Below are 27,278 nucleotides of genomic sequence, written 5' to 3' on the forward strand. Positions count from 1 at the left end.
AGGTAACCACGGAAGCCCTTCCTCCTCAGGTGGCATTTTTTTTCTTGACCAAAAGGTTCCAACTTCTTTATTTTTTTTTCCACATTTCATTTTCCAGTCAATTATTTCATTTGTACTACAACCGAATAAACTAAACCTCAGTGTTTTTCTTTGAAAAAGCAATACATGCAGATGATTAAAATTCTAATAGTACAAAAGCATATACAGAGAAGAGTGAGTTTTCTTCAAGACCTTTCAGTCTCCTTTTCTAGAATCCACTATTCTCACCAAAGTCTTCTTCCAGAGATTTTTTTTAATATATTCAAGTATGTATGAATAGATTCTCCTCTAAATTTTTTTTTTAATTTAATAAATGCTGGAGAGGGTGTGGAGAAAAGGGAACCCTCTTACACTGTTGATGGGAATGCAAACTAGTACAGCCACTATGGAGAACAGTGTGGAGATTCCTTAAAAAGCTGGAAATATAACTGCCATACAATCCAGCAATCCCACTGCTGGGCATACACACCAAGGAAACCAGAATTGAAAGAGACACGTGTACCCCAGTGTTCATCGCAGCACTGTTTATAATAGCCAGGACATGGAAGCAACCTAGATGCCCATCTGCAGACGAATGGATAAGAAAGCTGTGGTACATATACACAATGGAGTATTACTCAGCCATTAAAAAGAATACATTTGAATCAGTTTTAATGAGGTGGATGAAACTGGAGCCCATTATACAGAGTGAAATAAGCCAGAAAGAAAAACACCAATACAGTATACTAACACATATATATGGAATTTAGAAAGATGGTAATGATAACCCTGTATATGAGACAACTAATCTTCGAATGTATAGGCATAAAGTTGTTTCTATTATTTATATTCTTAATGCTTCTATGAATAATTCCCATTTTGAATATTGTTTATTTGTAAGATTTTTCTTGCTGATTATTGTTACCTGATGTTTCCCTTTTTAGAGAGGATTTTTGGGGCAGCTTTGACTCTGTTGAGCCTCTCAATTTTGTCTTTGTTTTTATTGCATTGATACCTGGTGTGTATTAGGTGCTTTCTTTTATTTATGATTATTCTATTTATCTTGCTAACTTCTTAGACTGGCTGTATACTTGTATACTCATTGCTTTTCCTTTTTTGTAAAGTCTACTACATTTAAGGCCTCGGTGGATGGTGTTTTCCATATCCCATAGGTATTGAGACTTTGTATTTTTGTTATTTTTCTGTAATGATGTTTTTAAATGCCATGTGCTCAGTGAGTGATATAAACACATTGTAGATTTCAGTTTTCTAATAAAATTTACCAAAAAAATTCAACAAATATTCATTAAGTACCTGCAATGAGCCAGGCACTGTACTAACTCTTGGGGCAGAGCATGAGGAGAAAGATGTGTTTTCCTGTCCTTAGGAGGGGAGAAAAGCATAGTCATTTATTCATCAAATCTTTTCTTTGGCCATGCCCTGGAGCATGTGGGATTTTAGTTCCCCTGAATGGGGATAGAATCCATGCCTCCTGCATTAGAAGTGCAGAGTCTTAACCACTGGACCACCAGGGAAGTCCCCATTCACCAAATATTGACTGAGTGCTTATGTGCCAGGCAGCAATGTGTGAACCACTGAATAACATGGAACCTCTGCCCTTCCAGAGCTCATGGGGGAAGGAGAGAGACAGACAAATGAGCAGGAATGGTGTGAATGCCCTTATCCATGTTTTATGAATGGAGGACACAGAAGTTCCAGAGATGTTAGGGAACATCTGGCCCTAAATTCACACAATGGCGATTCAAGCTCAATTTTAGCTTCCACAAAGCCTGGGTTCTCATCCAACATATTGATTACATTTTCTGGGCTTGGGGATGAGCAATGGGTGATTCTATACACCCCTTCTTCCCCCTTCCTCCGTGGAAAACCTACAGATGATAGGTTCACTCAGCCTCTTTTTAGACTGTGTTTTCCCATTTATGGTGTGAGGTGAAAAGGAAAATGCACTGGTCTGGGAGTCAGGAGCCTCAGTTCTCATTCCTGCTCTGCCTGTCATAAGCTCCATGACCTTAAGCAATTCATTCTTCCCTGTGAACCTCAGGGTTTTGATCTTGGAAATGCAGAGGGTGGCAGGAATCATCTCTGGATGGTTGATGGGATTTAGTATTTCTATCATCCCCAAAGGTCTTTACTGACACCTTCTGGGGCAAAAGCTACATCCTCCATCTTGAGAATGACACCAACAAACCAGTTCTGCAAGTTAACTTGTTTTCAAGGCAATTTGAAGGCTGGATCTGCAGTGAGAGTAAACAGCTGGCTTCCCTTTACTGACCGTTTGAGATGTGAACAAGTTAATACTTCCTTGGCGTCTGCTTTCTGCTTCTAGTTCTGAACATCACTGCCCCCTCCTCCCCATTGTCTTAATAAAGTGAAACAAGCTTGAGTTAAGTGAACAAGTGTCTATTTAATAGATCCAGTTTGCCAAAGCCATAATCAACTGGCAACTGAAGATAATCGTTACTGAAACTGGGAAAGAGCCTTCAAATTAATGGGTTATTGCAGGTGTGTAGTATACCTGAGAACTTTACTCCTGCTGATTTCATGCTTGGGAGAGCAGCCCCATGACGTGCTACCAGCCACAAAAAGGGGATGTGCCCAATCAACAAGCCCCATAAAGCTCAGAGCAGAGAGGCTGATCTGATCCACAGAAGAAGGTGACTGAGGCATGGCCAGCAGATAGTGAGCCTCCTGCTTTTTTATTTTTTTTGCTTGTCTCATTTCACATCAAATGTAGGGATTCAGAAAGCAGATCTAGTCATTGGAAAAGCAAACTTGTCTTCTGGACTCCACAGTGACACAGGGGTGGGAGGCTAAGGGAGTCTAGTCCTCAGGTAAGTGTCTTCCTTCCTTCCTTCTTTCTCTTTCACCTTCCTTTAAATTTCTTTAAACTACAAAAGTAACAGATATTCATCATAAAAACCAAATTGCATGTAATTGTATGAGACATAAAAGTCTTTAATTTCTACCCTCTCTTCTCCCTTGACCTTTCCTTCCTTTCCTTCTTTCTTTCATTTTTTTTTAAATTATGAAAGTAATGCAGGATCACTGTAAACAGTACAGAATGGTACGAGGCATACAGGAAACCCCTTTCATTCCCATTCTTCCTTCCTATCTCTGTTGTCCTCTTCCTTCCTGTTTTCCAACCCTTTCTCTCTCCCTCCCTCCTTTTCTTTCTCCTTTCCTTCACTTTTCAAAATTATGTAGGTAATGTATGCTAACTATGAAAGAATCAAGCAGCACAGAATTGTATGGTATACAAAGGAAAAACCCTCAGTCCTCAGCCCCTCTCCTCCAACCCACCTTTCATGCCTAATAAACATAGAGACTTACCTTATTCCTTTTAATGACTGCATAGTATTCTGTAGTATGAATGTTCCATGGTTTATTTATGGGGTGGGAGGTAAGTTTCTGAAATATACCTTGAAATTGTTATAAAAGTTTAGAGGAAATGCATGGAAGGTATAAATTGGATTGTTTGCTGCTGAAGATTCCATTTTATAGATAGCAATCATATCCATTTCTATAGCACTTTATACTTTGAAAATTGCCTTTGAAATATCACCTCATTTGATCCTCTTTTGTAGCAGCTCTGGGAAATAGGCAGATTATTATCTTCATTTTTACAGATAAGAAAACTGAGGCCCAGGAAAATGAAGGAACGGCAATAAGCAATACAGTCTCAAAGCTAGTTACGGATTCTCAGTCGGATCCTCTTCCAGCACTGGAAATTTAAACTGCATTTCATCTCGCAAGTCATAAAAGATTTAGACAGCCCCTTATTTCTAAGCTTGTAGTTTAGAAAATCCATCCAAGTCATACAAATCCCCTTATTATTCTAATGAGAATAGCAGTAGCACACTTGGTAAATATGAAGAGCTTTATTAATTGCTGGTGCTCATAGCATGCCCAAGACTCATTTGGTTTCCTAATTGGCTTCTGTTACTTTAAATATAAAGTGAGTCTATTCATTCCAAACCCTGCTTAGAAGCAGAAAGAAATACAATATGTTGCCTTATTCTATAGAAAAAATGTTAAAGTCAGTGGTAAATCATTCAGAAGTGTATTTTATTTAAAATCAGGAAATACCCACCAGTGCCTTACTGCCAAACTTCTGTAATAGTTTCCATAGGATTTGTAGTTTTAATACCACTTTTGGTTGGAGCAAGGAGGACTTCCAGTATGTTTCCCAAATAAGCAGCTTTAGTTATGATTATGTAAGGAGAGAAGGTGGGTCAACGTAAGAAGATAGTTAGGTTTCTCTAAACAGATGAGCTTTTAGAAATAGCAGTGATTTGATGAGTTACTTTTGTCCATCAGATCTTGCATAATGCTTCCTCCAAAAAGTTTAGGATCATTAAAACGGCAAGTTGGGGTGAAGTTGTGTACATTAAGGTTGAATGTATCACCTGTGGGGAAGGTGGGGGCAGCTCAAGAGGAAGGGGATATATGTATACAAACAGTTGAGTCACTTTGTTATACAGCAGAAAATAACATTGTAGAGCAAGTATACTCCAATTAAAAAAAAAAAACAACGATTCCTAAGATTTAAAGAAAAAAGGTTGAATATATCACTTTTTGTAATTATACATTTAATGACTGAGTTCCACTCTGGGCTAACTGCCCCATGAAAGCAGGTATCTCTGTCTTGTCTTTCCAGCACTGTATTCCCAGTGTGTAACACAGTGTTGCCACATAGTAGGCACTCAATAAAATGTGTTAAATGGATATGCAAATAAATCAGTTGATGAGGCAGCAGCCAAGCTGCATAACTCAGACAAGCATCTATATTGTGGCTGACTATGTCAGCTTTGGGGCTTCCCTAGTGGCTCAGTGGTAAAGAACTCTCCTGCCAATGCAGGAGACGCAGTTTCGATTTCTGGGGCGGGATCCTTGAGAAGGAAATGGCAACCACTCCAGTATTCTTGCCTAGGAAATCCCATAGACAGAGGATCCTGGAGGGCTACAGTCCATGGGGTCACAAGAGTTAGACACGACTGAGCGACTAATCAGCAACAACAAATGTTGGCTTTGAGCAATGGGAAAAGTCTTGTGTGGGATGTGAAGGACAAGTATAGTCACACATGCTTGGAAATTGTTTGTTCTGACTCTGAGCTCAGCTTATTTCTGGTTTTTTGATTGCAGGTTTAAACATTGAAAGAACACATTATATATCAGAAGCTTTATGGAACCATTCTCATGTCAAGTTTTATCTTTATCTCAGGTAAGAAAATGTATTCTTATTAACTCTTTTAATATCTTGTGGACAGTAGGTTATTGAAATAAAGTATTTGACAAATTGTTGGGTTGCCTCTTAACGGCTTCCTGTTGGTTCATATGGCTATATGACAAGTTGGAGCTTCAGCAAGTGAATCCACTCACTCAGGATTACCTGTGATGGATGGAGAACTGGCCTCAAGTAGACAAAAGCTTGGACTACTGCTGTCTTTGACATTTCTTAATGAAACTCTGAAATGCCATTTGGGGGCCAATCCGCACCTAACTGAAGCTTTGGTTTTACTTTTAGACTGTTTTCTTTTATGCATAATGCTTTATTTAAAGCTCCCTGGAGCATTATGATATCATCTTCCTATCTCTATTATATATATAGCAACAATCATAGAATACACATGGGAAAGCTGAGGTGTGCCCAAAGCCGGTCACTGATTCACGGTGAAGAACGTGTATCTGACCTGGGAGGCCCAACCCTTGACTAGACTGTGGTCAGAACAGAGATAGATTCTGTCTTTGTTTCTATTCTGCAGCAAATAGATGATTGAGACAGTTGAACTGCAGTAGCTGCTAATTTGGAGACTTAAGAGTGAGATTGTTTTGGAAAACTGCAATGTCATTCATGTTAAGTGAATTCAGTAAGATAACATTGCTCATTTAGCACATCAGTCTTTAGCTAAAAGGCCATACATGCCAATGAGTGACAATTCCTTGATGAAATATACTTCGGGTTTAATTGGAATGGCCCTCAGATTTGAGAGCTGATCTTCTGGAAAAATACCAAATCATCATCGCCATCAGCAACAAATACTGTCTGTGTGCAGGGCCTGATGGGAAACTCTGTTTCTTATAATGAACCTTGAAATTGGATCTAGGGGTCACAGTGGCAACTCTGTTACCTGGCCTTGACTGCTTGCTAAGATGTTGATTTATCTTTTCCCAGTTTCCTCAAAGGCAGGATGTTTGTCCTGTTTCTTTATCCAAAGCATCCAGCATAGGTCTTGACACACAGCTGAGGCGGTCAGTACATATTTGTTGATTTAATAAATTAATGCAGTTTGAAATTATAAAACTTTGAACACCTGTATGGTGGTGGTGTGTGTGACACAAACTCTAAGTGGATTTTGTGTGTGTGGTGGGTAAAGAGGGATCTAGGAATAGAGGGACCTAGAAGTATTTAGTGAAGTCATGGAAGAAAAAGCTGAAGATTAAAATGGGTTTTGTGAGGAATGTCATTGATCAATGAAAATTACAATAAATGTATTGATTTTAAACCTTCAAATTCATGAATCAACACAATGTTTGCTTTAGGTTCAGTTCAGTTCAGTTCAGTCACTCAGTCGTGTCTGACTCTTTGCGACCCCATGAACTGCAGCACGCCAGGCCTCCCTGTCCATCACCAACTCCCGGAGTCCACACAAACCCATGTCCATTGTGTCGGTGATGCCATCCAGCCATCTCATCCTCTGTCCTCCCCTTCTCCTCCTGCCCTCAATCTTTCCCGGCATCAGGGTCTTTTATAATGAGTCAGCTCTCCGCATCAGGTGGCCAAAGTATTGGAGTTTCAGCTTCAACATCAGGCCCTCCAATGAATACCCAGGACTAATCTCCTTTAGGATGGACTGGTTGGATCTCCTTGCAGTCCAAGGGACTCTCAAGAGTCTTCTACAACCACTGTTCAAAAGCATCAATCTTCAGTGATCAGCTTTCTTTATAGTCCAACTCTCACATCCATACATGACCACTGGAAAAACTATAGCCTTGACTAGACAGACCTTTGTTGACAAAGTAATGTCTCTGCTTTTTAATATGCTATCTAGGTGGGTCATAACTTTCCTTCTAGGGAGCAAGCGTCTTTTAATTTCATGGCTGCAATCAGCATCCGCAGTGATTTTGGAGCCCAGAAAAATAAAGTCAGCCACTGTTTCCACTGTTTCCCCATCTATTTGCCATGAAGTAATGGGACCGGATGCCATGATCTTAGTTTTCTGAATGTTGAGCTTTAAGTCAACTTTTTCACTCTCTTCTTTGACTTTCATTAAGAGGCTCTTTAGTTCTTCTTCACTTTCTGCCATAAGGGTGGTGTCATCTGCATATCTGAGGTTATTGATATTTCTCCCAACAATCTTGATTCCAGCTTGTGCTTCTTCCAGTCCAGGGTTCCTCATGATGTACTCTGCATAGAAGTTAAATAAGCAGGGTGACAATATACAACCTTGAAGTACTCCTTTTCCTATTAGGAACCAGTTCTAACTGTTGCTTCCTGACCTGCATACAGGTTTCTCAAGAGGTGGGTCAGATGGTCTGATATTCCCTTCAATTTCAGAATTTTCCATTTTATTGTGATCCACACAGTCAAAGGCTTTGGCATAGTCAATAAAACAGAAACAGATGATTTTCCGGAACTCTCTTGCTTTTTTGATGATCCAGCAGATGTTGGCAATTTGATCTCTGGTTCCTCTGCCTTTTCTAAAACCAGCTTGAACATCTGGAAGCTCGCGGTTCACGTATTGCTGAAGCCTGGCTTGGAGAATTTTGAGCATGACTTGACTAGCATGTGAGATGAGTGCAATTGTGTGGTAGTTTGAACATTCTTTGGCATTGCTTTTCTTGGGGATTGGAATGAAGACTGACCTTTTCCAGTTCTGTGGCCACTGCTGAGTTTTCCAAATTTGCTGGCATATTGAGTGCAGCACTTTCACAGTATCATCTTTCGGCATTTGAAATAGCTCAACTGGAATTCCATCACCTCCGCTAGCTTTGTTCGTAGTGATGCTTTCTAAGGCCCACCTCACTTCACATTCCAGGATGTCTGGCTCTAGGTGAGTGTGAGTGATCACACCATTGTGATTGTCTGGGTCGTGAAGATCTTTTTTGTATAGTTCTTCTGTGTATTCTTGCCACCTCTTCTTAATATCTTCTGCTTCTGTTAGGTCCATACCATTTCTGTCCTTTATCGAGCCCATCTTTGCATGAAATGTTCCCTTTGTATCTCTAATTTCCTTGAAGAGATCTCTTGTCTTTCTTATTCTGTTGTTTTCCTCTATTTCTTTGCATTGATCGCTGAGGAAGGCTTTCTTATCTCTCCTTGCTATTCTTTGGAACTCTGCATTCAGATGCTTATATCTTTCCTTTTCTCCTTTGCTTTTCACTTCTCTTCTTTTCACAGCTATTTGTAAGGCCTCCTCAGACAGCCATTTTGCTTTTTTGCATTTCTTTTTCTTGGGGATGGTCTTAATTCCTGTCTCCTGTACAATGTCACGAACCTCCGTCCATAGTTAATCAGGCACTCTATCAGATCTAGTCCCTTAAATCTATTCTCACTTCTACTGTATAATCATAAGGGATTTGATTTAGGTCATATCTGAATGGTCTAGTGGTTTTCCCCACTTTCTTCAATTTAAGTCTGAATCTGGCAATAAGGAGTTCATGATCTGAGCCACAGTCTGCTCCCGGTCTTGTTTTTGCTGACTGTATAGAGCTTCTCCATCTTTGGGTGCAAAGGATATAATCAATCTGATTTCGGTGTTGACCATCTGGTGATGTCCATGTGTAGAATCTTCTCCTGTGTTGTTGGAAGAGGGTGTTTGCTTTGACCAGTGTGTTCTCTTGGCAGAATTCTATTAGCCTTTGCCCTGCTTCATTCTGTACTCCAAGGCCAAATTTGCCTGTTACTTCAGGTGTTTTCATTGTCCTTCAATTGGTGAGAACTTCATCATCTTTTCTGGAAAAAAAAAATTGGTTCTTGAAACAGTCCCCATCGGACTACAGATGAGTCTCCAGCTTCCCAACTGCGAGGGTCTTCGTGGGAGACAGGGTGAGGTCAAGCCTAGATCGGGCAGAAGGTGATTCAGATGCCATCGCTGGATGAGGCCAGAGTATGGAGGAAAACCACGTCCATGGAGAGCATTTCAAGGGTCAACAAGAAGAAACCAAATCTGTCATAAGGCCTAAAGGATGAGAGCAGTACCAGCAAGGATCGGGTGAAGACTGAGGTCAGGAACTGAATGGCTGCAGAATGGAGGGGAAAGGGGAAAGAGAAGGGAAAGAATAAAGCAGAAATAGCTTCTGGGTTCCCTGCTTTTTAAAAACAATTTTTTATTTTTTAAAAATTGGAGTATAATTGCTTTACAATGTTTTGTTAGTTTGTGCTGTACAAGGAAGTGAATCAGCCATAAGTATACATATATCCCCTCCCTCCTGAACCTCCTCCCACCATCCCCCATCCAACCCTTCTAGGTCAACACAGCTGAGCTCCCTGTGCTATACAGCTGTTTTCCACTAGCTATCTATTTGCAGGGCAGGAATAGAGATGCAGACACAGGGAATGGACTTGTGGGTCCCAGCTTTTACTTTTGCTCTTTGATAGCCTATTCAACAGAGCAATCAGCGAAATCCTTCAAAGTACTAAGTCAGTCACTCTTTTACTCAAAACTTGTCAGCTCATCTCCATCAAAATTAGGATACTCTGTAATTAGCCCTAAAAAGCGCTGCATGGTCTGGTTTCCCAGTGCCTCTTGGGCCTCATTTCCTACCACATTTCCTCTCTCTCACTCCAGACACACCTTTCTAGTCCTTGAGTGTGGCAAGCACAGTCCCATCTCAAGGCCTTTGCATATACTATTACCCATGTCTGGGTCGCTCTTACTTCACATCTTTGTAACCCTAGCTCTTTTTCATCTCCTAGGACTAAAGTGACTCTTCTTCAGAGAGGTTGTCCTTAACTATTTGATTGAATGTAGACATTCCTGATCCACGCTCCTCCCCCATTTTCTAGCTCATCAGCCTTTTCATTTCCTTCAGAGCACAGTTCAGAGTTCATAGTTCTTCTATTGTTGAGTGATTGCCTCTCTCTCTCTCTGGAATGTTAAGGCCAGGGACCTGGTGTGGACATGTGTTCACTCATCACCGTATTCCAACACTGCCACATGATCAGGGCTCAGTGACCATCATTGTTGAGTAAATGAATGTTCCAGGATGCTTCTGGCTTTATGAATAAGAACATCTATTTTGTTGAGTGGGACATGGGCCTTGGATGCAAGATTTGAAGGGACAATCTCATTACCTTTGTGAAGGTGATTCCTCTGCCTCCTATTCCAAGAACTCTTGGCAAGCCACATACATGATCTGGAGGAGAGGCCATGTTGGATAACTCTGTGACTGGAGTGGTGAGAGAAATGAAGCTCAAAGTTGGATGCTTCTATATATGGAAGACCTGCTTTTTTTCATTTTTGTTTTTACGTTTGTAGAGGGCAAATTTATTCATTGATGGTAGGAAATTTTTTTCTGTATGTAAAGTTCCAGGTTAGTATACCATCTGTTTAAATTAGTTAAAATTTATTGAAGTATAATTGATTTACAATATTATATTAGTTTCCGCTGTACCGCATAGTGACAATATTTTTACAGATTATAATCCATTAAGAATTATTACAAGATAATGACTAGAATTGCCTGTGCTATATAATATATCCTTGTAGCTTATTTTCTAATAATAATGTGTAATTCTTAATCCCCTACTCCTATATTATCCCTTCCTCCACTACTTGTTTATTTCCTATATCTGTGAGTCTGTTTCGCATATACATTCATTTGTGTTACTTTCTAGAGTCTATGTATAAATGATATCATAGTGTATCTCTCTGTCTGACTTATTTCACTAAACATAATATTCTCTAGGTTCATCTGAGTTGCTGCAAGTGGCTGAATTTCATTCTCTTTATGGATGCATAATATTCCATTGTGTGTATATATATATTTTAAAAAATGTTAATACTTATATAAAATATTATTGTCAATAATATCAAAATATTAGTCATATCAACATTGTCAGGATCCCTTTGCCTTATTAAGCTGCATCAGTATTAAGGTTCAGTTTGGAAACTGTACCATAAGTACCACACCTCCTTTATCTGTTCATCTGTCAGTGGACACTTAGGTTCCTTCCATATTTTGGCTATGTGAATAGTGCTACTTTGATCACTGGGTGAATGTATCTTTTCTAATCAGTGTTCTCATTTTTTCCAAATATATACCAGATGGTGGAATTGCTGGGTCATATGGTAACTCTATTTTTAGTTTTTTGAGGAGCTCCGCACCATTTTACATAGTGACTGCACCAATTTGCAATCTCACAGTGTACAAGGATTTATCTAAAGAATAGTTGGTTACTCACAAGACCAGAGGGAAGTATAGTCAGTGGATGGCAGTAGCCCTCATCATGTGGCTGGCTGTCTATGTGATGGCCACAGTGATGTGAATAATGGAGCTCCCCAGTATCAAGCACGTATCTACTATATCTACTTGGACAGCCAAGGCTGGTCTACTAAATTTTTCAATGCTCTTGGATACTCTTTTGCAAAGATTTGTGTACTAAGAGCCAGAAGAGCCCTTTTATGAGTAATGACATTTCCTTCGTTGAGGCAGGCATGGTATACCCTTGGCAGAATCGGCAGATTCTTTACAGGACTGGTACAGCCAACGACTCTAGGAAGCCCCTTCCCTCAAATGAGCTCTGATTCCTCCCCCTCCTTGGACAGGAGGTATTGCCAGGTGGTTAGCTGGGCTTTGAGTCTTATGCAGTATTATGAGTTGAATTGTATCCCTCCCACAATTCATATGTTGAAGTCTTAACCCTCAGCACCTGAGAATGTGACCATGTTTGGAAATAGGGTTATTACAAACATAATTGCTATGCTAATGCTAAGTCACTTCAGTCGTGTCCGACTCTGTGTGACCCCATAGACGGAAGCCCACCAGGCTCCCCCGTCCCTGGGATTCTCCAGGCAAGAACACTGGAGTGGGTTGCCATTTCCTTCTCCAATGTGTGAAAGTGAAAAGTGAAAGTGAAGTCGCCCAGTCGTGTCCAACCCATAACGACCCCACGGACTTCAGCCTACCAGGCTCCTCCATCCATGGGATTTTCTAGGCAAGAGTACTGGAGTGGCTTGCCATTGCCTTCTCCTACAAACATAATTAGTACATTATTAAAAAGATGAAGTTACGCTGTAGTAGTATGGACCCCTAATCCAATATGACTGGTGGTCCTTAAACAAAGGGGACATTTGTCTGGACACAGACAGGCACACAAGAAGAAGGCCATGGGAGGATAAAGGCAGAAATTAGGGTGATGTAGCAGAAGCCACAGAACACCCCATATTGCCCGTAAACCACCAGAAACTAGGAGAGAGGCCAGGAACAGATTTTTCCCTCAGGGGCCTCAGAAGGAAACAACCCTGCCTACACTTTGACCTCAGACTTCTAGCCTCCGGAACTGTGTGACAATACATTTCTGTTGTTTGTGGTACTTTGCTTACAGCTCCCTGGCAACTTATTCCACTCAGACACAGGAAAGCGGTTACTTTATTGGGGGAAACAGTGACCAGATCATGCCCACAGTGCCTGGCCAGGGAGGAACCCCATTTGTTCACTCCTCCTAAGATGGTGCCGAGCAGCGCTCCTGAAATCTCAGTCCCCTAACCTTTGAAACACTTTAATATTTCAAGGAGAATCTTTACCAAGAGAGGACAGGAAAGCAAGTATAGAACATATCTAATGATTACTAATCCTGTCTTCAGAAAACAAAGGGACTTTGCTGAAAAAAAATCATTCTGATTATCTACCTCTTAGGGTTCTAATTTTTTTTGTGTGTGGCCACATGGCATGTAGGATCTTATTCCCCAACCCAGGATCTAACCTGTGCCCCCTGCAGTGGAAGTGTGGATTCTCAACCACTGGACCACCAGGAAAGTCCCTAGAATTCTCAACTTTTTATTCACTGACTTTTACTTATTTTATTTTTTAAAATTTGTCTCTCTCTCTATCTATCTATCATCTATTTATTTTTGGCTGTGCTACTTGCAGGATCTTAGTTCCTCGACCAGGGATTAAACCTGGGTCACAGCAGTGACAGTGCCAAGTACTAACCACTGGTCTGCCAAGGAATTCCCTCACTGACTTTTACAATGAATGTATTTGTTACTTTTGGGGTCTGATAGGGAGAGTGAACTCTCTCTTGATATCTTGCCAAAGATTTTCTAAAACAGAGGGCAGGGCGCACAAGTTCAGTTTGTAGTTCAGAATTTCTCATCCTATGCCGGATGCTTCACCCACATGGCTAACTTTTGCACAATGGACAGCCCTCCATCTACCCACTTGTTAGTCTCCAACTCAGTGCCCTAATACAGGGCACAACCATTATATTCAGTATATAGCAATAAAGGACCTACTATGCGCCAACCATTATGCTGGGCACTGGAAACTGGCAGTAGAGGCCAAGGCTCCAGTTATACTACTGCCCTGAAAATCAGATAATAAAAAGCAGGAGCCTTCTGGGGGAAACTGGCATTGTTTAATGCTCAGTGAATTCAATTCTGCTTAAAAATTGCTTAAACTTGGCATCGTCAGGCAAACAGCTTTGGAATTTAGCAAAAAACAAAATTACATACTGAGTAACTATGGAGATCAATCCTGGGTGTTCATTGGAAGGACTGATGCTAAAGCTGAAACTGCAATACTTTGGCCACCTCATGCGACGAGTTGACTCACTGGAAAAGACTCTGATGCTGGGAAAGTTTGGGGGCGGGAGGAGAAGGGGACGACAGAGAATGAGATGGCTGGATGGCATCACCGACTCTGTGGACATGAGTTTGAGTGAGCTCCGGGAGTTGGTGATGGACAGGGAGGCCTGGCGTGCTGTGATTCATGGGGTCGCGGAGAGTCGGACACGACTGAGCGACTGAACTGAACTGAACTGAACTATTGTGGCAAGAATATTATTTTCCCTCAGGCTCTGCCAGAGAAAGACCTGGAGCATGATCTTGCTATATCAATCTGCTAGAGGGTTTAAAAATGGTAGCTGATAGATAAAGACATCCTGAGAAAAGAAAAATACAGATCAATATCCCATATGAATTTTGATGCGAAAATTGTTTTTAAAATTAATTTATTTATTTTAATTGGAGGCTAATTACTTTACAATATTGTAGTGGTTTTTGCCATACATTGACATGAATCAGCCATGGGTGTACATTTGTTCCCCATCCTGAACCCCCCTCCCACCTCCCTCCCCATCCCATCCCTCAGGGTCATCCCAGTGCATCGGCCCTGAACACCCTCAGATACAAAAATTCTTAACAAAATGCTAACAGACAAAATCCAGTAGCATATTAAGAGGATTATCTACCCTGGCCAAGTGGAATTTATGTCAGGAATGCAAAGGTGGTTCAGCATATAAAAATTAATGTAGCAATACAAGACACTACATGAATAGATTGAAGGAAAAAGACACATGATCATATTAATTGATGTAGAAAAAGTATTTGACAAAATCCAACAACTTTTCATGATAAAAGCATTCACCACACTAGAAATAGGACATAACTTCCTCAACTTGTAAAGGGCATCTATGAAAACCCCATAGTGAACATCATATTTAATGGTGAAAAACTGAAAGCTTTTCCTCTAGATGAGGAACAAGACTAGAATATCCATTTTCACCACTTCTACTCAATATTATGCTGGAAGTTCTAGTCAAAGCAATTGGGCAAGAAAAAGAAATAATACATCCAAACTGGAAAGAAAAAGTAAAACTATATTCACAGATAATATAATCTTACATAAAGAACATCCTCAGGAATTAAAATAAAAGATATTTAAGTTAGCAAACAAATTCAGCAAAGTTGCAGGATACAATATCAACATACACAAATTAGTGGTATTTCTATGCACCAGCAATGAGCATCTGAAATGAAATTAGGAAAGCAATTTTGTTCACAATACTATCTAAAAGAATAAAATGTCTAGGAATAAATTTAACCAAGTAGGTGAAAGATTTCTACACTTAAACCACAAACATTGCTAAAATAAATTAAAGAAGACCTAAATAAATGGAAAAGCTCCCATGTTTATAGATTTAATATTAAGATAGCAATATACCCCAAAGAGATCTCTAGATTCAATGCAAACCCTATCAAAATTCCAATGCTCTTTTTTACAAACATGGAATAACTGATCCCACAATTCATGTGGAATTGCAAGGAACACTGAATAGGCAACACACCCTTGAAAAAGAACAAAATTACAAGACTCATACCTCCTGATTTAAAAACTTACTACAAAGCTACAATGATCAAAACAATACATTATTGGCATAAGGATAGACATGGATTAATGGAACAGAATTAGAGTCCAGAAAGAAACCCATATATGTCTAGTCAATTAATAACTTTTTCCTCAATGAATGGTCTCAAGGGTACCAAGAACATTCAATGAGGAAAAGTAATCTTCAACAAAAAGTGATGGGAAAACTGGATATATAAACATATATCCACTGTATACATAAAAATACATGTAAACACAGGTAAAAGAATGAAGTTCACACCATATACAAAAATTAACATGGGTGAAAGAGCTAAATATAAGAACTACAACTATAAAATTTTTATTAGAAAGTATAGAGGTAAATCATCATGACCTTGAAGTAGATTTGACAGTAGAATTTTAGAAATGACACCAAAAGAACAAGAACAAAAGAAAAATAGGTAAATTATACTTCATCAAAATTAAAATCTTTAGTGCATCAAAAGAGATTATCAAGAAAGTTAAAAGGCCGTTTACAGGGACTTCCCTGGCAGTTCAGTGGTTGCTGTGCTGTGTTCAGTTGCCCAGTTGTGTTTGACTCTTGGCAATCCCATGGACTGTAGCCCTCAAGGCTCCTCTATCCATGGAATTCTCCAGGCAAAAATACTGGATTGGGTTGCCATGTCTTCCTCCAGGGGATCTTCCTAACCCAGGAATCGAACCTGCATCTCTTGCATCTCCTGCATTGGCAGGCAGATTCTTTACCTCTAGCACCACCCAGGAAGCCCCTGGTAGTTCTGTGGTTCAGTTCAGTTCAGTTCAGTCGCTCAGTCGTGTCCGACTCTCTGCGACCCCATGAATCACAGAACGCCAGGCCTCCCTGTCCATCAGCAACTCCTGGAGCTCACTCAAACTCATGTCCACAGAGTCGGTGATGTCATCCAGCCATCTCATTCTCTGTCGTCCCCGTCTCCTCCCGCCCCCAATCCCTCCCAGCATCAGAGTCTTTTCCAGTGATCAACTCGTCGCATGAGGTGGCCAAAGTATTGCAGTTTCAGCTTTAGCATCAGTCCTTCCAATGAACACCCAGGATTGATCTCCTTTAGAATGGACTGGTTGGATCTCCTTGCAGTCCAAGGGACTCTCAAGAGTCTTCTCCAACACCACAGTTCAAAAGCATCAATTCTTCGGCAATCAGCAATTTTGTTGCAGGGGACATGAGTTCTATCCCTGGTTGGGGAACTAAGATCCTGCATGCCGCATGGCATGGCCAAAAAAGAAAAGAAAAAGAAAAAAAAGAGCCTACAGAAGGGGAAATATATGCAGGTCATATATTTCAACATATTTCATAAGGTCTTAGTACACAGAATACATTAAGAGTGCTTATAACTCAACAACAAAAAGACAACCCAGTTTAAAAAATGGGCAAAGGACTTTCAATAGACTTTTCACCAAAGAAGATATGTAAATAAAACAAACACATGAAAAGATGGTCAATATCATTAGTCATTAGGGAAATGCAAATCAAACTCACAACGAGAAACCACTCACACCCTGTAGGATGGCTATAATATTTCTTAAACCCCAGAAAACAATGGTTGGCAAGGAGGTAAAGAAGTTGGAACCCTCATAGATTGCTGGTGAAAAACAGTTTGGTTGTTACTCAGTAAGTTAAACATAAAATTGCTTTATGACCCACTCCTAGGTATACACACAAAAGCAATGAAAACATGTTCAAGCACAACAAATAGCATAAATGTTCGTAGCAGCACTATTCGTAATAACCAAAAGGTAAAAACAACCCAAATATCCATTAATAGATTAATTAATTTTTGAAAAGTGGTATATCCATGCAATGGAATATTATTCAGCCATATAAAAGAATGAAGTACTGACACACGCTATGACATGGATGAACCTTTAAGACATTATGCTAAGTGAAATAAGCCAGACGCAAAAAGCCACATTGTATGATTTCATTTGTGTGAAATGTCTGGAATAAGCAAATCCACAGACACAAAAAGCAGATTAGTGGTTGCCAGGGGCCAAGCTGAGGAGAGTGACTACTTAATTGGTACAGGGTTTCCTTTGGGAGTTATGAAAGTGTTTTGGAAATAGATAATAGAGACGTTTGTACACCATTGTGACTGTATTAAATGTCACCGAATTGTACACTTTAAAATGAGTAAAATGGTGAATTTTATATGTTTTCTCAATACAAATACAATGGTGCCTGGCACTCCTGGTGGCTGTAACTTTGTCATTGAAATGAGGTTTATGATAGGGTTTTCCTAACATGGAGAACACATATGTCATAATGTTAAGTGAGGAAAGCAGGGCACCATATTTTTCACACAATATGTTCTCAGTAACATAGAAACAAGCAAAACCCATGTATGGAACAATGCAAATATTGTAAAATGTTTACAGTGGTTGTCTCTGGGTAGTGGAACTCTGGCTGACTTTATTATCTTTTTACTTTCTAATACTTTCCATTTTTTCTTTTAAAAAGCATGTGCAGTATCACTTTTATAATGGAAAAAAGCACTTCTTTTTCTAAAGTAGGAAAAACAATAAATGTAATTTAAAATAAAAGGAAACAGAGGGTAGAGGCAAAAAGACATAGAGGAACCAAATCAAGAGAGAACACACTTCAGGTGAGCAATCATGCAATTTGAACTTGAAAGTTGCCAGGGAACAGATGGCAGCATCCAAGCAGACATCTGCAGTGGATAGCATAATCATATGCAAAGACACAAGTGGCTTTGAAGCAGGCCCTGGAGAGGCCCGGCAGAGAACGCTGGTTGGCTGGCCAAACAGAAGGACAAAGCTCCTGTTCCACCTCATCACAGCCCGGCCTTCTTGGAGCCCTGCTTGGGGCCTGGAGGCTGCAGAAAAGGCTCAGTGTGGATGTGCTTGCATGTATGAAGGCGCGAAAGAGTTGGTGGGAGAAGAGACCTCTGATAATGACAATGGCAAACAGGGCAGCTGACATTTATACGGGGCTTTACAGTTTATCAACTTTCTCACATAGGTGAACAAAGCGTTAGTTATTGCCTGAAATTGTTACTTTTCCCTGCGAGGTAGGTCATTATTCCTCCTGTTTTACCATGGAGGAACGAGACACAGAGAAGTGATGTTAGTTTATTTAACATTCATATAGTGCTCACTATGTGCCAGATACTGTCTTAAAAGCTTTCGCATGGGAGAGGGATAAATTAGGAATTTAGGATTAACATGTACACACTACTATATACACACAATTATATACATCATGAGTGAAGTGAGTGAGTGAGTGAAAGTTGCTCAGTTGTGTCTGACTCTTTGCGACCCCATAGACTATACAGTCCATGGAATTCTCCAGGCCAGAATACTGGAGTGGGTAGCCTTTCCCTTCTCCAGGGGATCTTCCCAGCCCAGGATCGAACCCAGGTCTCCCGTGTTGCAGGTGGATTCTTTACCAGCTGAGCTAGCATAGATAACCATATATCACCAGGAATTATATTCAATATCTTATAATAACCTATAATGGAAAAAAATCTGGAAAAGAATGTGTGTGTATATATCTGAATCCCTTTGCTGTGCACCTGAGGCTAAATAACACTGTAAATCAACTATACTTTAATAAAGAAATTTAAAATATTTAAATGCTTTTACCTGCATTCATTTCCCATGTTCATGCAGCTAGGGGAGGGTTAAGACTGGAACCTGAATCTGGCCTTTATGGATTTTACTACACCACATTTCTGCTCAAAGTAGCCCAGATGGTAAAGATTCTGCCTGCAATGAAGGAGACCTGGCTTCGATCCCTGGGTTGGGAAGATCCCCTGGAAAAGGAAATGGCAACCCACTCCAGTATTGTTGACTGGAGAATTCTATGGACAGAGGAGCCTGGCAGGCTACAGTCCATGGGGACGCAAAGAGTCGGACATGACTGAGCAACTAACACACACACACAAGCAGAGGATACCTCTATCTGCAGAACCCCAAGTATGGCCACAAGTGGTTTCTATCTATCTATCATTTATCCACACATCCACCTTTTTTTCTGATTAGAAATATGATGCCTTATTTATAAAGATTGCAAACATTATTACACTTGATCTTAGCCAAAAGGCCGAGAAGCGATTGCAAACATTATTGAAATAAATAACACAGAAAGTAAAAATCCCCCTAAACCCTCAAACCTAAATATACTCATTCTTATCTGTTTGGTATATATTCTTTCAGATTTTTTCTAGTGTTTGCCAGCACACACATTTTTCTCTTATTTTTGAAATAGGATCTGGCACATAGATAATACTTTCTGCCATTTATGTAACTCCCATTTCACATAACAGTAAACTTTGGAAATCACTCCACGACTCTATACATCTACTTTGTTTTATGACTCCATTGTATACAGATGACAATTAACTAGTCACTTCTTGATAGATATAGAGATTTTCCTGTTTTTTCTCAATTACAAACAATGCTGCAATAAATATCCTTGTTCAGTCTCTCAGTCATGTCCAACTCTTTGCGACCCCATGGACACACAACAACACACCAGGCCTCCCTGTCCATCACCAACTCCCGGAGCCTACTCAAACTCATGTCCATTGAGTCGGTGATGCCATCCAACCATCTCACCCTCTGTCTTCCCCTTCTCCTCCTGCCTTCAATCTTTCCCAGCATCAGGGTCTTTTCAAATGAGTCGGTTCTTCACATCAGCTGGTCAAAGTATTGGAGTTTCAGCTTCAGCATCAGTCTTTCCAATGAATATTCAGGACTGATCTTCTTTAGGCTGGACGATTGGATCTTCTTACAGTCCAAGGGACTCTCAAGAGTCTTCTCCAAGACCACAGTTCAAAAGCATCAATTCTTTGGCATTCAGCTTTCTTTATGGTCCAACTCTCACATCCACAAATGACTACTGGAAAAACCATAGCTTTGACTAAACAGACCTTTGTTGGCAAAGTAATGTTTCTGCTTTTCAATATGCTGTCTAGATTGGTCATAGCTTTTCTTCCAAGGAGCAAGTTTCTTTTAATTTCATGGCTGCAGCCACCATCTGCAATGATTTTGAAGCCCCCCAAAATAAAATCTGTCACTGTTTCCATTGTTTCCCCATCTATTTCCCATGAAGTGATGGGACCAGATGCCATGATCTTAGTTTTCTCAGATCATGTTGAGTTTAAAGCCAACTTTTTCACTCTCCTCTTTCACTTTCATCAAGAGGCTCTTTAGTTCTTCTTCACTTTCTGACATAAGGGTAGTGTCATCCTCATACCTGAGGTTATTGATATTTCTCCCAGCAATCTTGATTCCAGCTTGTGCTTCCTCCAGCCCAGCATTTCTCATGATGTACTCTGCATATAAGTTAAATAAACAGGATGACAATATACAGCCTTGATGTACTCCTTTCCTGATTTGGAAACAGTCTGTTGTTCCATGTCCAGTTCTAACTGTTGCTTCTTGACCTGCATACAGATTTCTCAAGAGGTGGGTCACATGGTCTGGTATTCCCATCTCTTGAAGAATTTTTCACAGCTTGTTGTGATCCACACAGTCAAAGGTTTTGGCATAGTCAATAAAGCAGAAATTTCTCTGGAACTCTCTTGCTTTTTTGATGATCCAGCGGATGTTGACAATTTGATCTCTGGTTCCTCTTGCCTTTTCTAAAGCCAGCTTGAACATTTGGAAGTTCACGATTCACGTACTGTTGAAGCCTGGCTTGGAGAATTTTGAGCATTACTTTGCTAGCATGTGAGGTGAGTGCAGTTGTGCGGTAGTTTGAGCATTCTTTGGCATTGCTTTTCTTGGGGATTGGAATGAAAACTGACCTTTTCCAGCCCTGTGACCACTGCTGAGTTTTCCAGATTTGCTGGCATATTGAGTGCAGCACTTTCACAGCATCATCTTTTAGGATTTGAAATAGCTCAACTGGAATTCCATCACCTCCACTAGCTTTGTTCATAGTGATGTTTCTTAAGGTCCACTTGACTTCACATTCCAGGATGTCTGGCTCTAGGTGAGTGATCACACCATCGTGATTATCTGGGTCGTGAAGATCTTTTTTGTATAGTTCTTCTGTGTATTCTTGCCACCTCTTCTTAATATCTTCTGCTTCTATTAGGTCCATACCATTTCTGTCCTTTATTCTGTCCTTCATGCTGCTGCTGCTAAGTCGCTTCAGTTGTGTCCAACTCTGTGTGACCCCATAGACGGCAGCCCACCAGGCTCCCCCGTCCCTGGGATTCTCCAGGCAAGAACACTGGGGTGGGTTGCCATTTCCTTCTCCAATGCATGAAAGTGAAAAGTGAAAGTCAAGTCACTCAGTTGTGTCCGACCCTCAGCGACACCATGGACTGCAGCCTACCAGGCTCCTCTGTCCATGGGATTTTCCAGGCAAGAGTACTGGAGTGGGGTGCCCTTGCCTCCTCCGTCTGTCCTTCATAGATCCTGCCAAATTGCCTGCCAAAAGACTGGACCAACGCACATGTCCTTCAGTAATATTTGAGAACACACATCATCTCACTTAATCCTCAATCAATCTTGTGAGGCTGATAGGAGACTTATTTGGTGGTGACCCTGGGTTGTGCATTCATGCATCTTTGTGGCCCTAAATTCCCATTTTACTGAAGCAAACATTGACACATTGGGAGGTTAGGTTACTTGCTCAATGTGACCTACCTGAAAAGCGTCAGAGCTGGGATTCCAACCCAGGTTGTCTGACTCCAGAGTCAATGGTCACCAGGTCACCGCCATCTTGAGCCTCTTAAAGCTGCTGCAGCCCTCTTAGTGAGGAAATGGTAGGAAAAGGCAATGGCACCCCACTCCAGTACTCTTGCTTGGAAAATCCCATGGACAGAGGAGCCTGGCAGGTTGCACTCCGGGAAGTGCCACTGCACCCCTCCTGAATGTAAACAGAATCCTTGCATATCCAGTGTTGTCCATCCTTCAGGCCCCTGTCAGTGCCTCAGCGAGAAGCCATCTCCAGAGGCAGAATAAATCAGGTAATTTGGATCAGCAAAAGGTATTGGAGAAATAAATTGCTGTTGCAATGTGAATATAATAAGGCAGTTACGTAGATGGAAATGGTCATCTTTTGATTGTATGAGTGAGTATTATGGGCAGCAAATTTTAAGTCCCAGCTGACTTTTCCTGGCCTCTCCCAAACACTAGCCACATACTTCTAACTGCCCCCTCCCCCAAATTGTTCAGTTGGTGTGTGCAGTGACCTCTGGGAACACTAATCTAACTTTTCATACTGCTGCTGCTGCTGCTAAGTCACTTCAGTCGTGTCCGACTCTGCGACCCCATAGACAGCAGCCGACCAGGCACCGCCGTCCCTGGGATTCTCCAGGCAAGAACATTGGAGTGGGTTGCCATTTCCTTCTCCAATGTGTGAAAGTGAAAAGTGAAAGTGAAGTCGCTCAGTCGTGTCCGACTAGTAGCGACCCCATGGACTGCAGCCCACCAGGCTCCTCTGTCCATGCGATTTTCTAGGCAAGAGTACTGGAGTGGCTTGCCATTGCCTTCTCCGAACTTTTCATACTATCCCATGCTAAATATAATTAGGAAGAAACTTCTCTGTCAAAATAAAGTCACATGTCAAATAGAGATTATTTTTTTAATATCTACTCTTTCGGCTTGTGTGCACCAGTATTGACTCATAATAGTCTTGTACAATCTGGATTTGACTCTATGGTTAAGGAAGATGTTAAAATTTATTTTTTTTTGTTACTGAAATTTCATTTGTTTTCTCTTTTCCCTTCCTCCAAATGTGGACAGATGCATTCTCACTAAAAGGAAAAAGGCTGGATTTTTATGACAAATGTGACACATATGTAAGCCTGACCAACAGTATTCCTGAACTAAGTCAATTCACAATATGCCTTGACCTGCAATTTGTGAGTGTCAAATCAAGTGCTTGGATGGCTTTCTCCTACATTTCTAATAACACTTTCCTGGGCAGAGAAGACATAGAACTTGAACTCTCGGGAGATCATCAGCAGCTAATCATGCACAACTTTGGCAAGACCTTTCACATCCGTTAACACCTGATTCCATTTCAGTGGCACACAGTATGGTTGGCATGGAATGGTATGAAAGGCAGATTAGAGCTCTTCTTGAATAAGAAAAGGATACTGGTAATTATGGATCAATCACAAAACCTAGTACCTGATGGGACTCTGGTTCTAGGACATTTTCTCAAGAAAGGCATTGACCAGGTTCAAGGCCTGGTTCCTAGGTTCACCAGCAGCTTGTACTACTCTCAACTCTGGGACCACATCTTGGGAAATGAAGAGTTTATGAAGTGTCTGAGTGGAAATGTGTTTAGTTGGGAAAAAGATGTTTGGCTTGTCAACAAGATCATTCCAACTGTTGATGTGAAACTGTGCTGCTGTGAGTAACTGATGAATTGTCTTTCTTAGCAAGGGTAGTGATGGTGCAGAACTCTTCTGTTCACTACTCTCAACAACGCACTCCTAGGCTCAGGCTCTGTCTTCCTCAGAGGGGCCTAAGGTTGCCACAGTTTTGTCATTTTTCTTTTAACTTAAAGCAAATATTATTTTCTGTCTTGTATTTTGATATGATTTCAAACTAAAAGAAAAATCTCAAGAATATGACAAAAAATTTTTGCATATTCTCTACCCAGCTTCACCGACTGTTCCAATTTCCTCATATGTTTTATCTTTCTCCCTCTCGCTCTCCTTATTTTCCCCCACTCCCTACACACACTCTCTCTCACACCGCCCCCACACACATACACACAAATTATTTCTTAATAATTTGAGATTAAGTTGCAGATATAAGACTTCATTTCAATCCCTTAATATCTCAGTGTGTAATTACCTGAGAATAAGGAAATTCTCTTACATAACCACAGTACAGTGGTCAAAATCAGAAAGTTTTACATTGATACAATACTAATATCTAATTCATAGTCCATATTCAAATTTATCCAATTGTCCTAATAATTTCTCTTGTTTTACTTGGTCCAGGATCCAATTCAGATCATGCATTTAATTTAGTTATGAGTCTTTTTAGATTTTATCTGGAACAGATCCTTTGTCTTTCCCTGCTTTTCATGATGCCAGTTGGTCTCATTACTGCTGATGGTAACTTTGATCAATTGATTCTGATAATGACTGTTAGATTTCTCCACTGCAAAGTTACTATTTTTTTCCTTTGTAATTAAGTAATTTCCTGGGAGATATTTGGAAACTATGTCAACATCCTGTTCTTATTAAACTTTCACCCAGTAGTTTTATATCTATTGATGATTCATGCCTCAATCACTTATTATTATAATGACTACAAAATGTTGATTTTTAGAACTCCATCATTTTCCCATATTTATTAGTTAGTACTCTATTGTGAGGAAGAGTGTCTTCTTCTTCCACATTTACTTATTTACTCCTCTGGTTGTTTATATGTTTATATCAGCATGAACTCATGGACTCTTATTCAATGGATTACAATCTGTTGCTATCATTTATTTTCATGCTCAGATTGGCCCAGATTTGGTCAGTGGGAGTCCTTCAGTTTGGCTCTTGTGTCCTTTTGACACATTTCCATTATTTTTTGAGCACTTCCTTAGTTTCTAGCACAATACTAGTGTTACAGGCTCATCTTGTACTTTTCCCACTCAGCCCAAGACTCAGCCATTTAACCAAAGAACCCCAGACCCTTTTAGTGGGAAACAGTATTGGTATACCAATTAATTTTTCTTTTGAAAGCAATGGTGTTGTGGGAGAACCATTTAAAATGAAACTCTTGTAAGAAAATTGGGTTTTTGGAATTACACATGTATATCTTTGCAATTTTAAGGAGGAAATTTAAGATTGTTTTTCTCTGGATGACTCCACTTCTCAAATCCAATCGTCTCCATCATCGTCAGCAGCAGCCAAAGTGTGGGCGAAGTTATTGATAGCAGCATCCAGATAGAATTTTTTCTCATTTCCTGAAATGTTCATTTATTCTTAGAGGAATATTATTTACTGTTCTTATGGATTTGGGAGGGGGTAGCGAGGGATTAGGGGCTATATCCATGCCTAATAGGGTTCTTACTGACTCTGGAGATAGATTTTCACCAATGGTCTGGATTCTGTTTGAGTTAATGGCAGAGGCACATTCCGGAAGCTTTCTGTATTTCTTTGAGCTCAGACTAATGCAAAGGAACAGGAGACCTATTCCTTTGAGCTACTACCTGAAGGCATTTGGTTTTTCTCTGTTGTGAAGGCTTGAAAATGAAAGCGAAAAATCCAGGCTAGTTCTGCTTACAAAAACTGAGCTAAGGACTAGTAGGTTAAGCCTGAACAGCTCACTCAAAGCATTTTCAAGTAACTTTATCTTTGATGGAAGGAACCAGAAGTGTGGCTCTATTAAATCCATATACTTAGCGGTGGTCTTTGAAAGCCTAATCTGGCCAGTGAATGGCAATGGTCTTTCCTACACTTTGCTGGTAAATGACTAAATCTAACTGAAGTGTTAAAGTGTTAGATGGCCCTCATTCGTTTTGCTCTTTTGTATACTTTGTAATGTACAATCTATCCTCTTGTTCTCAGTAAGTCCTGGTAGACATAATATGCAAATAATTCAATACAATGAACAAGCTAAAGAAAACACAACATAAAATAACAGTAGAAGGAGTAGAAAATGTTATTTTTATTACTCTGGTGTCTTCAAATGTTCTTTTCAAACATTAAACCAGGGGTTTCTAACCTGAGGTGCAGAATGGCTTTGATGGGTGAGCAAAGCCCTTGAGATGGTATGCACCATGCTAAAAATGTAAGGTGAATTTTTCCCCCCTGAGGACAGTCTGTAGTTTTCATCATATTCTAAAATAACATGATTGCTGCCTTTTACTGAGTCCTTGCTGTGTACAGGCACTTTATGGATGAGGAAAAAGAAGCTCTGAGAGTTTAAATAAATTGCTGAAGGTCACCCATCAAATATGTAGCAGAGCAGGGATTTGAACAAAGATCTGTCCTGTTGCAAAGCCATTCTTTTCACCCTCCGCAGCTTGTAAGACTACCTCAAAGGAGTCTGTGGCCCCCAAAAATGTTATGAGATAGTGTCTTAGAAGCTTCCTTTGAAGTGAATTGCTGCTGCTGCTAACCCACCTGGTTATCAGCTACGATCACTGCTTGCTCCCCACTGAAGGAACTGTAACACCACAGAATTTCTTCTACCTCCATGCTGCTGTCTGACATCTGGGAAAAAGAGAGCAATTATCTGAATAAAAGGAGTGGTTACTACATGTCTAGCTTCAGCTTTTGCCTGATAAATTGCTATTTATGTTCCATAGAAAGATTATGACCGTTCAAAAATAAATTGTAATGAGCACATTACTAGGTTATAATTCTCAATAAATCTATTTACTCATAAATTATATATGTATATATTTATATATTCATGAGAACAAGGCTTTGGGGGAACATTTGCTGAAAACCATGAACACTACCTGAGTTTAATAAACAAGTATTCATTGTAGTTGTAGATATCTCAGGAATAAACAAGGGGTTTATTTTAATAAAGGTGTTTATTATTTAAAAAATAATAAAGGCAAAAGTGCTAATCATTAGTAATTTCGCTTTAGTTTTAAAGCATCTATTTAAAAATATTATAAATGCAATACATATTGTTGTGAATAAAATAAACTCAAATAATACAGAAGTACATGAAGTATACAGTAAAACCTACCCTGCATCCTATCCACAGAAGTGTCATTTTTCTTTTAGAATTTTTTTCCTGTGGATTTATAATGTGTGTGTGTATGCACGGGTGTAATGTGTGTGTATAGTTTAAAAAACAAAAATAATATATGCATATGTACATGTAGTTTTACAATTTGATTTATTTTGGCTTAATATGGTGGACACATCAGATGTTTAGTAATATACCCACCTCATTCGTTTTGGGGTTTCATATTAATATAT

At 40.0% G+C, this 27,278-nt stretch overlaps 1 protein-coding gene across 1 annotated transcript in view; it reads left to right on the forward strand.

The window, feature by feature from the left end:
- Positions 1-5,190: 5,190 nt before the first annotated feature.
- Positions 5,191-27,278, forward strand: part of ADGRG4 (adhesion G protein-coupled receptor G4) — a gene marked incomplete at its 5' end in the record, with an annotated part of 115,031 nt that continues 92,943 nt past the window's right edge. Inside the window, 2 exon segments of the mRNA XM_055437667.2 lie at positions 5,191-5,260; positions 23,125-23,739. Coding sequence (XP_055293642.2) covers positions 5,191-5,260; positions 23,125-23,739 — 685 coding nt within the window.

Source organism: Moschus berezovskii, chromosome X (assembly GCF_049115385.1).
Source record: "Moschus berezovskii isolate FMDL1 chromosome X, NW_MosBer_1.0, whole genome shotgun sequence".
Classification (NCBI taxonomy): Eukaryota; Metazoa; Chordata; class Mammalia; order Artiodactyla; family Moschidae; genus Moschus; species Moschus berezovskii.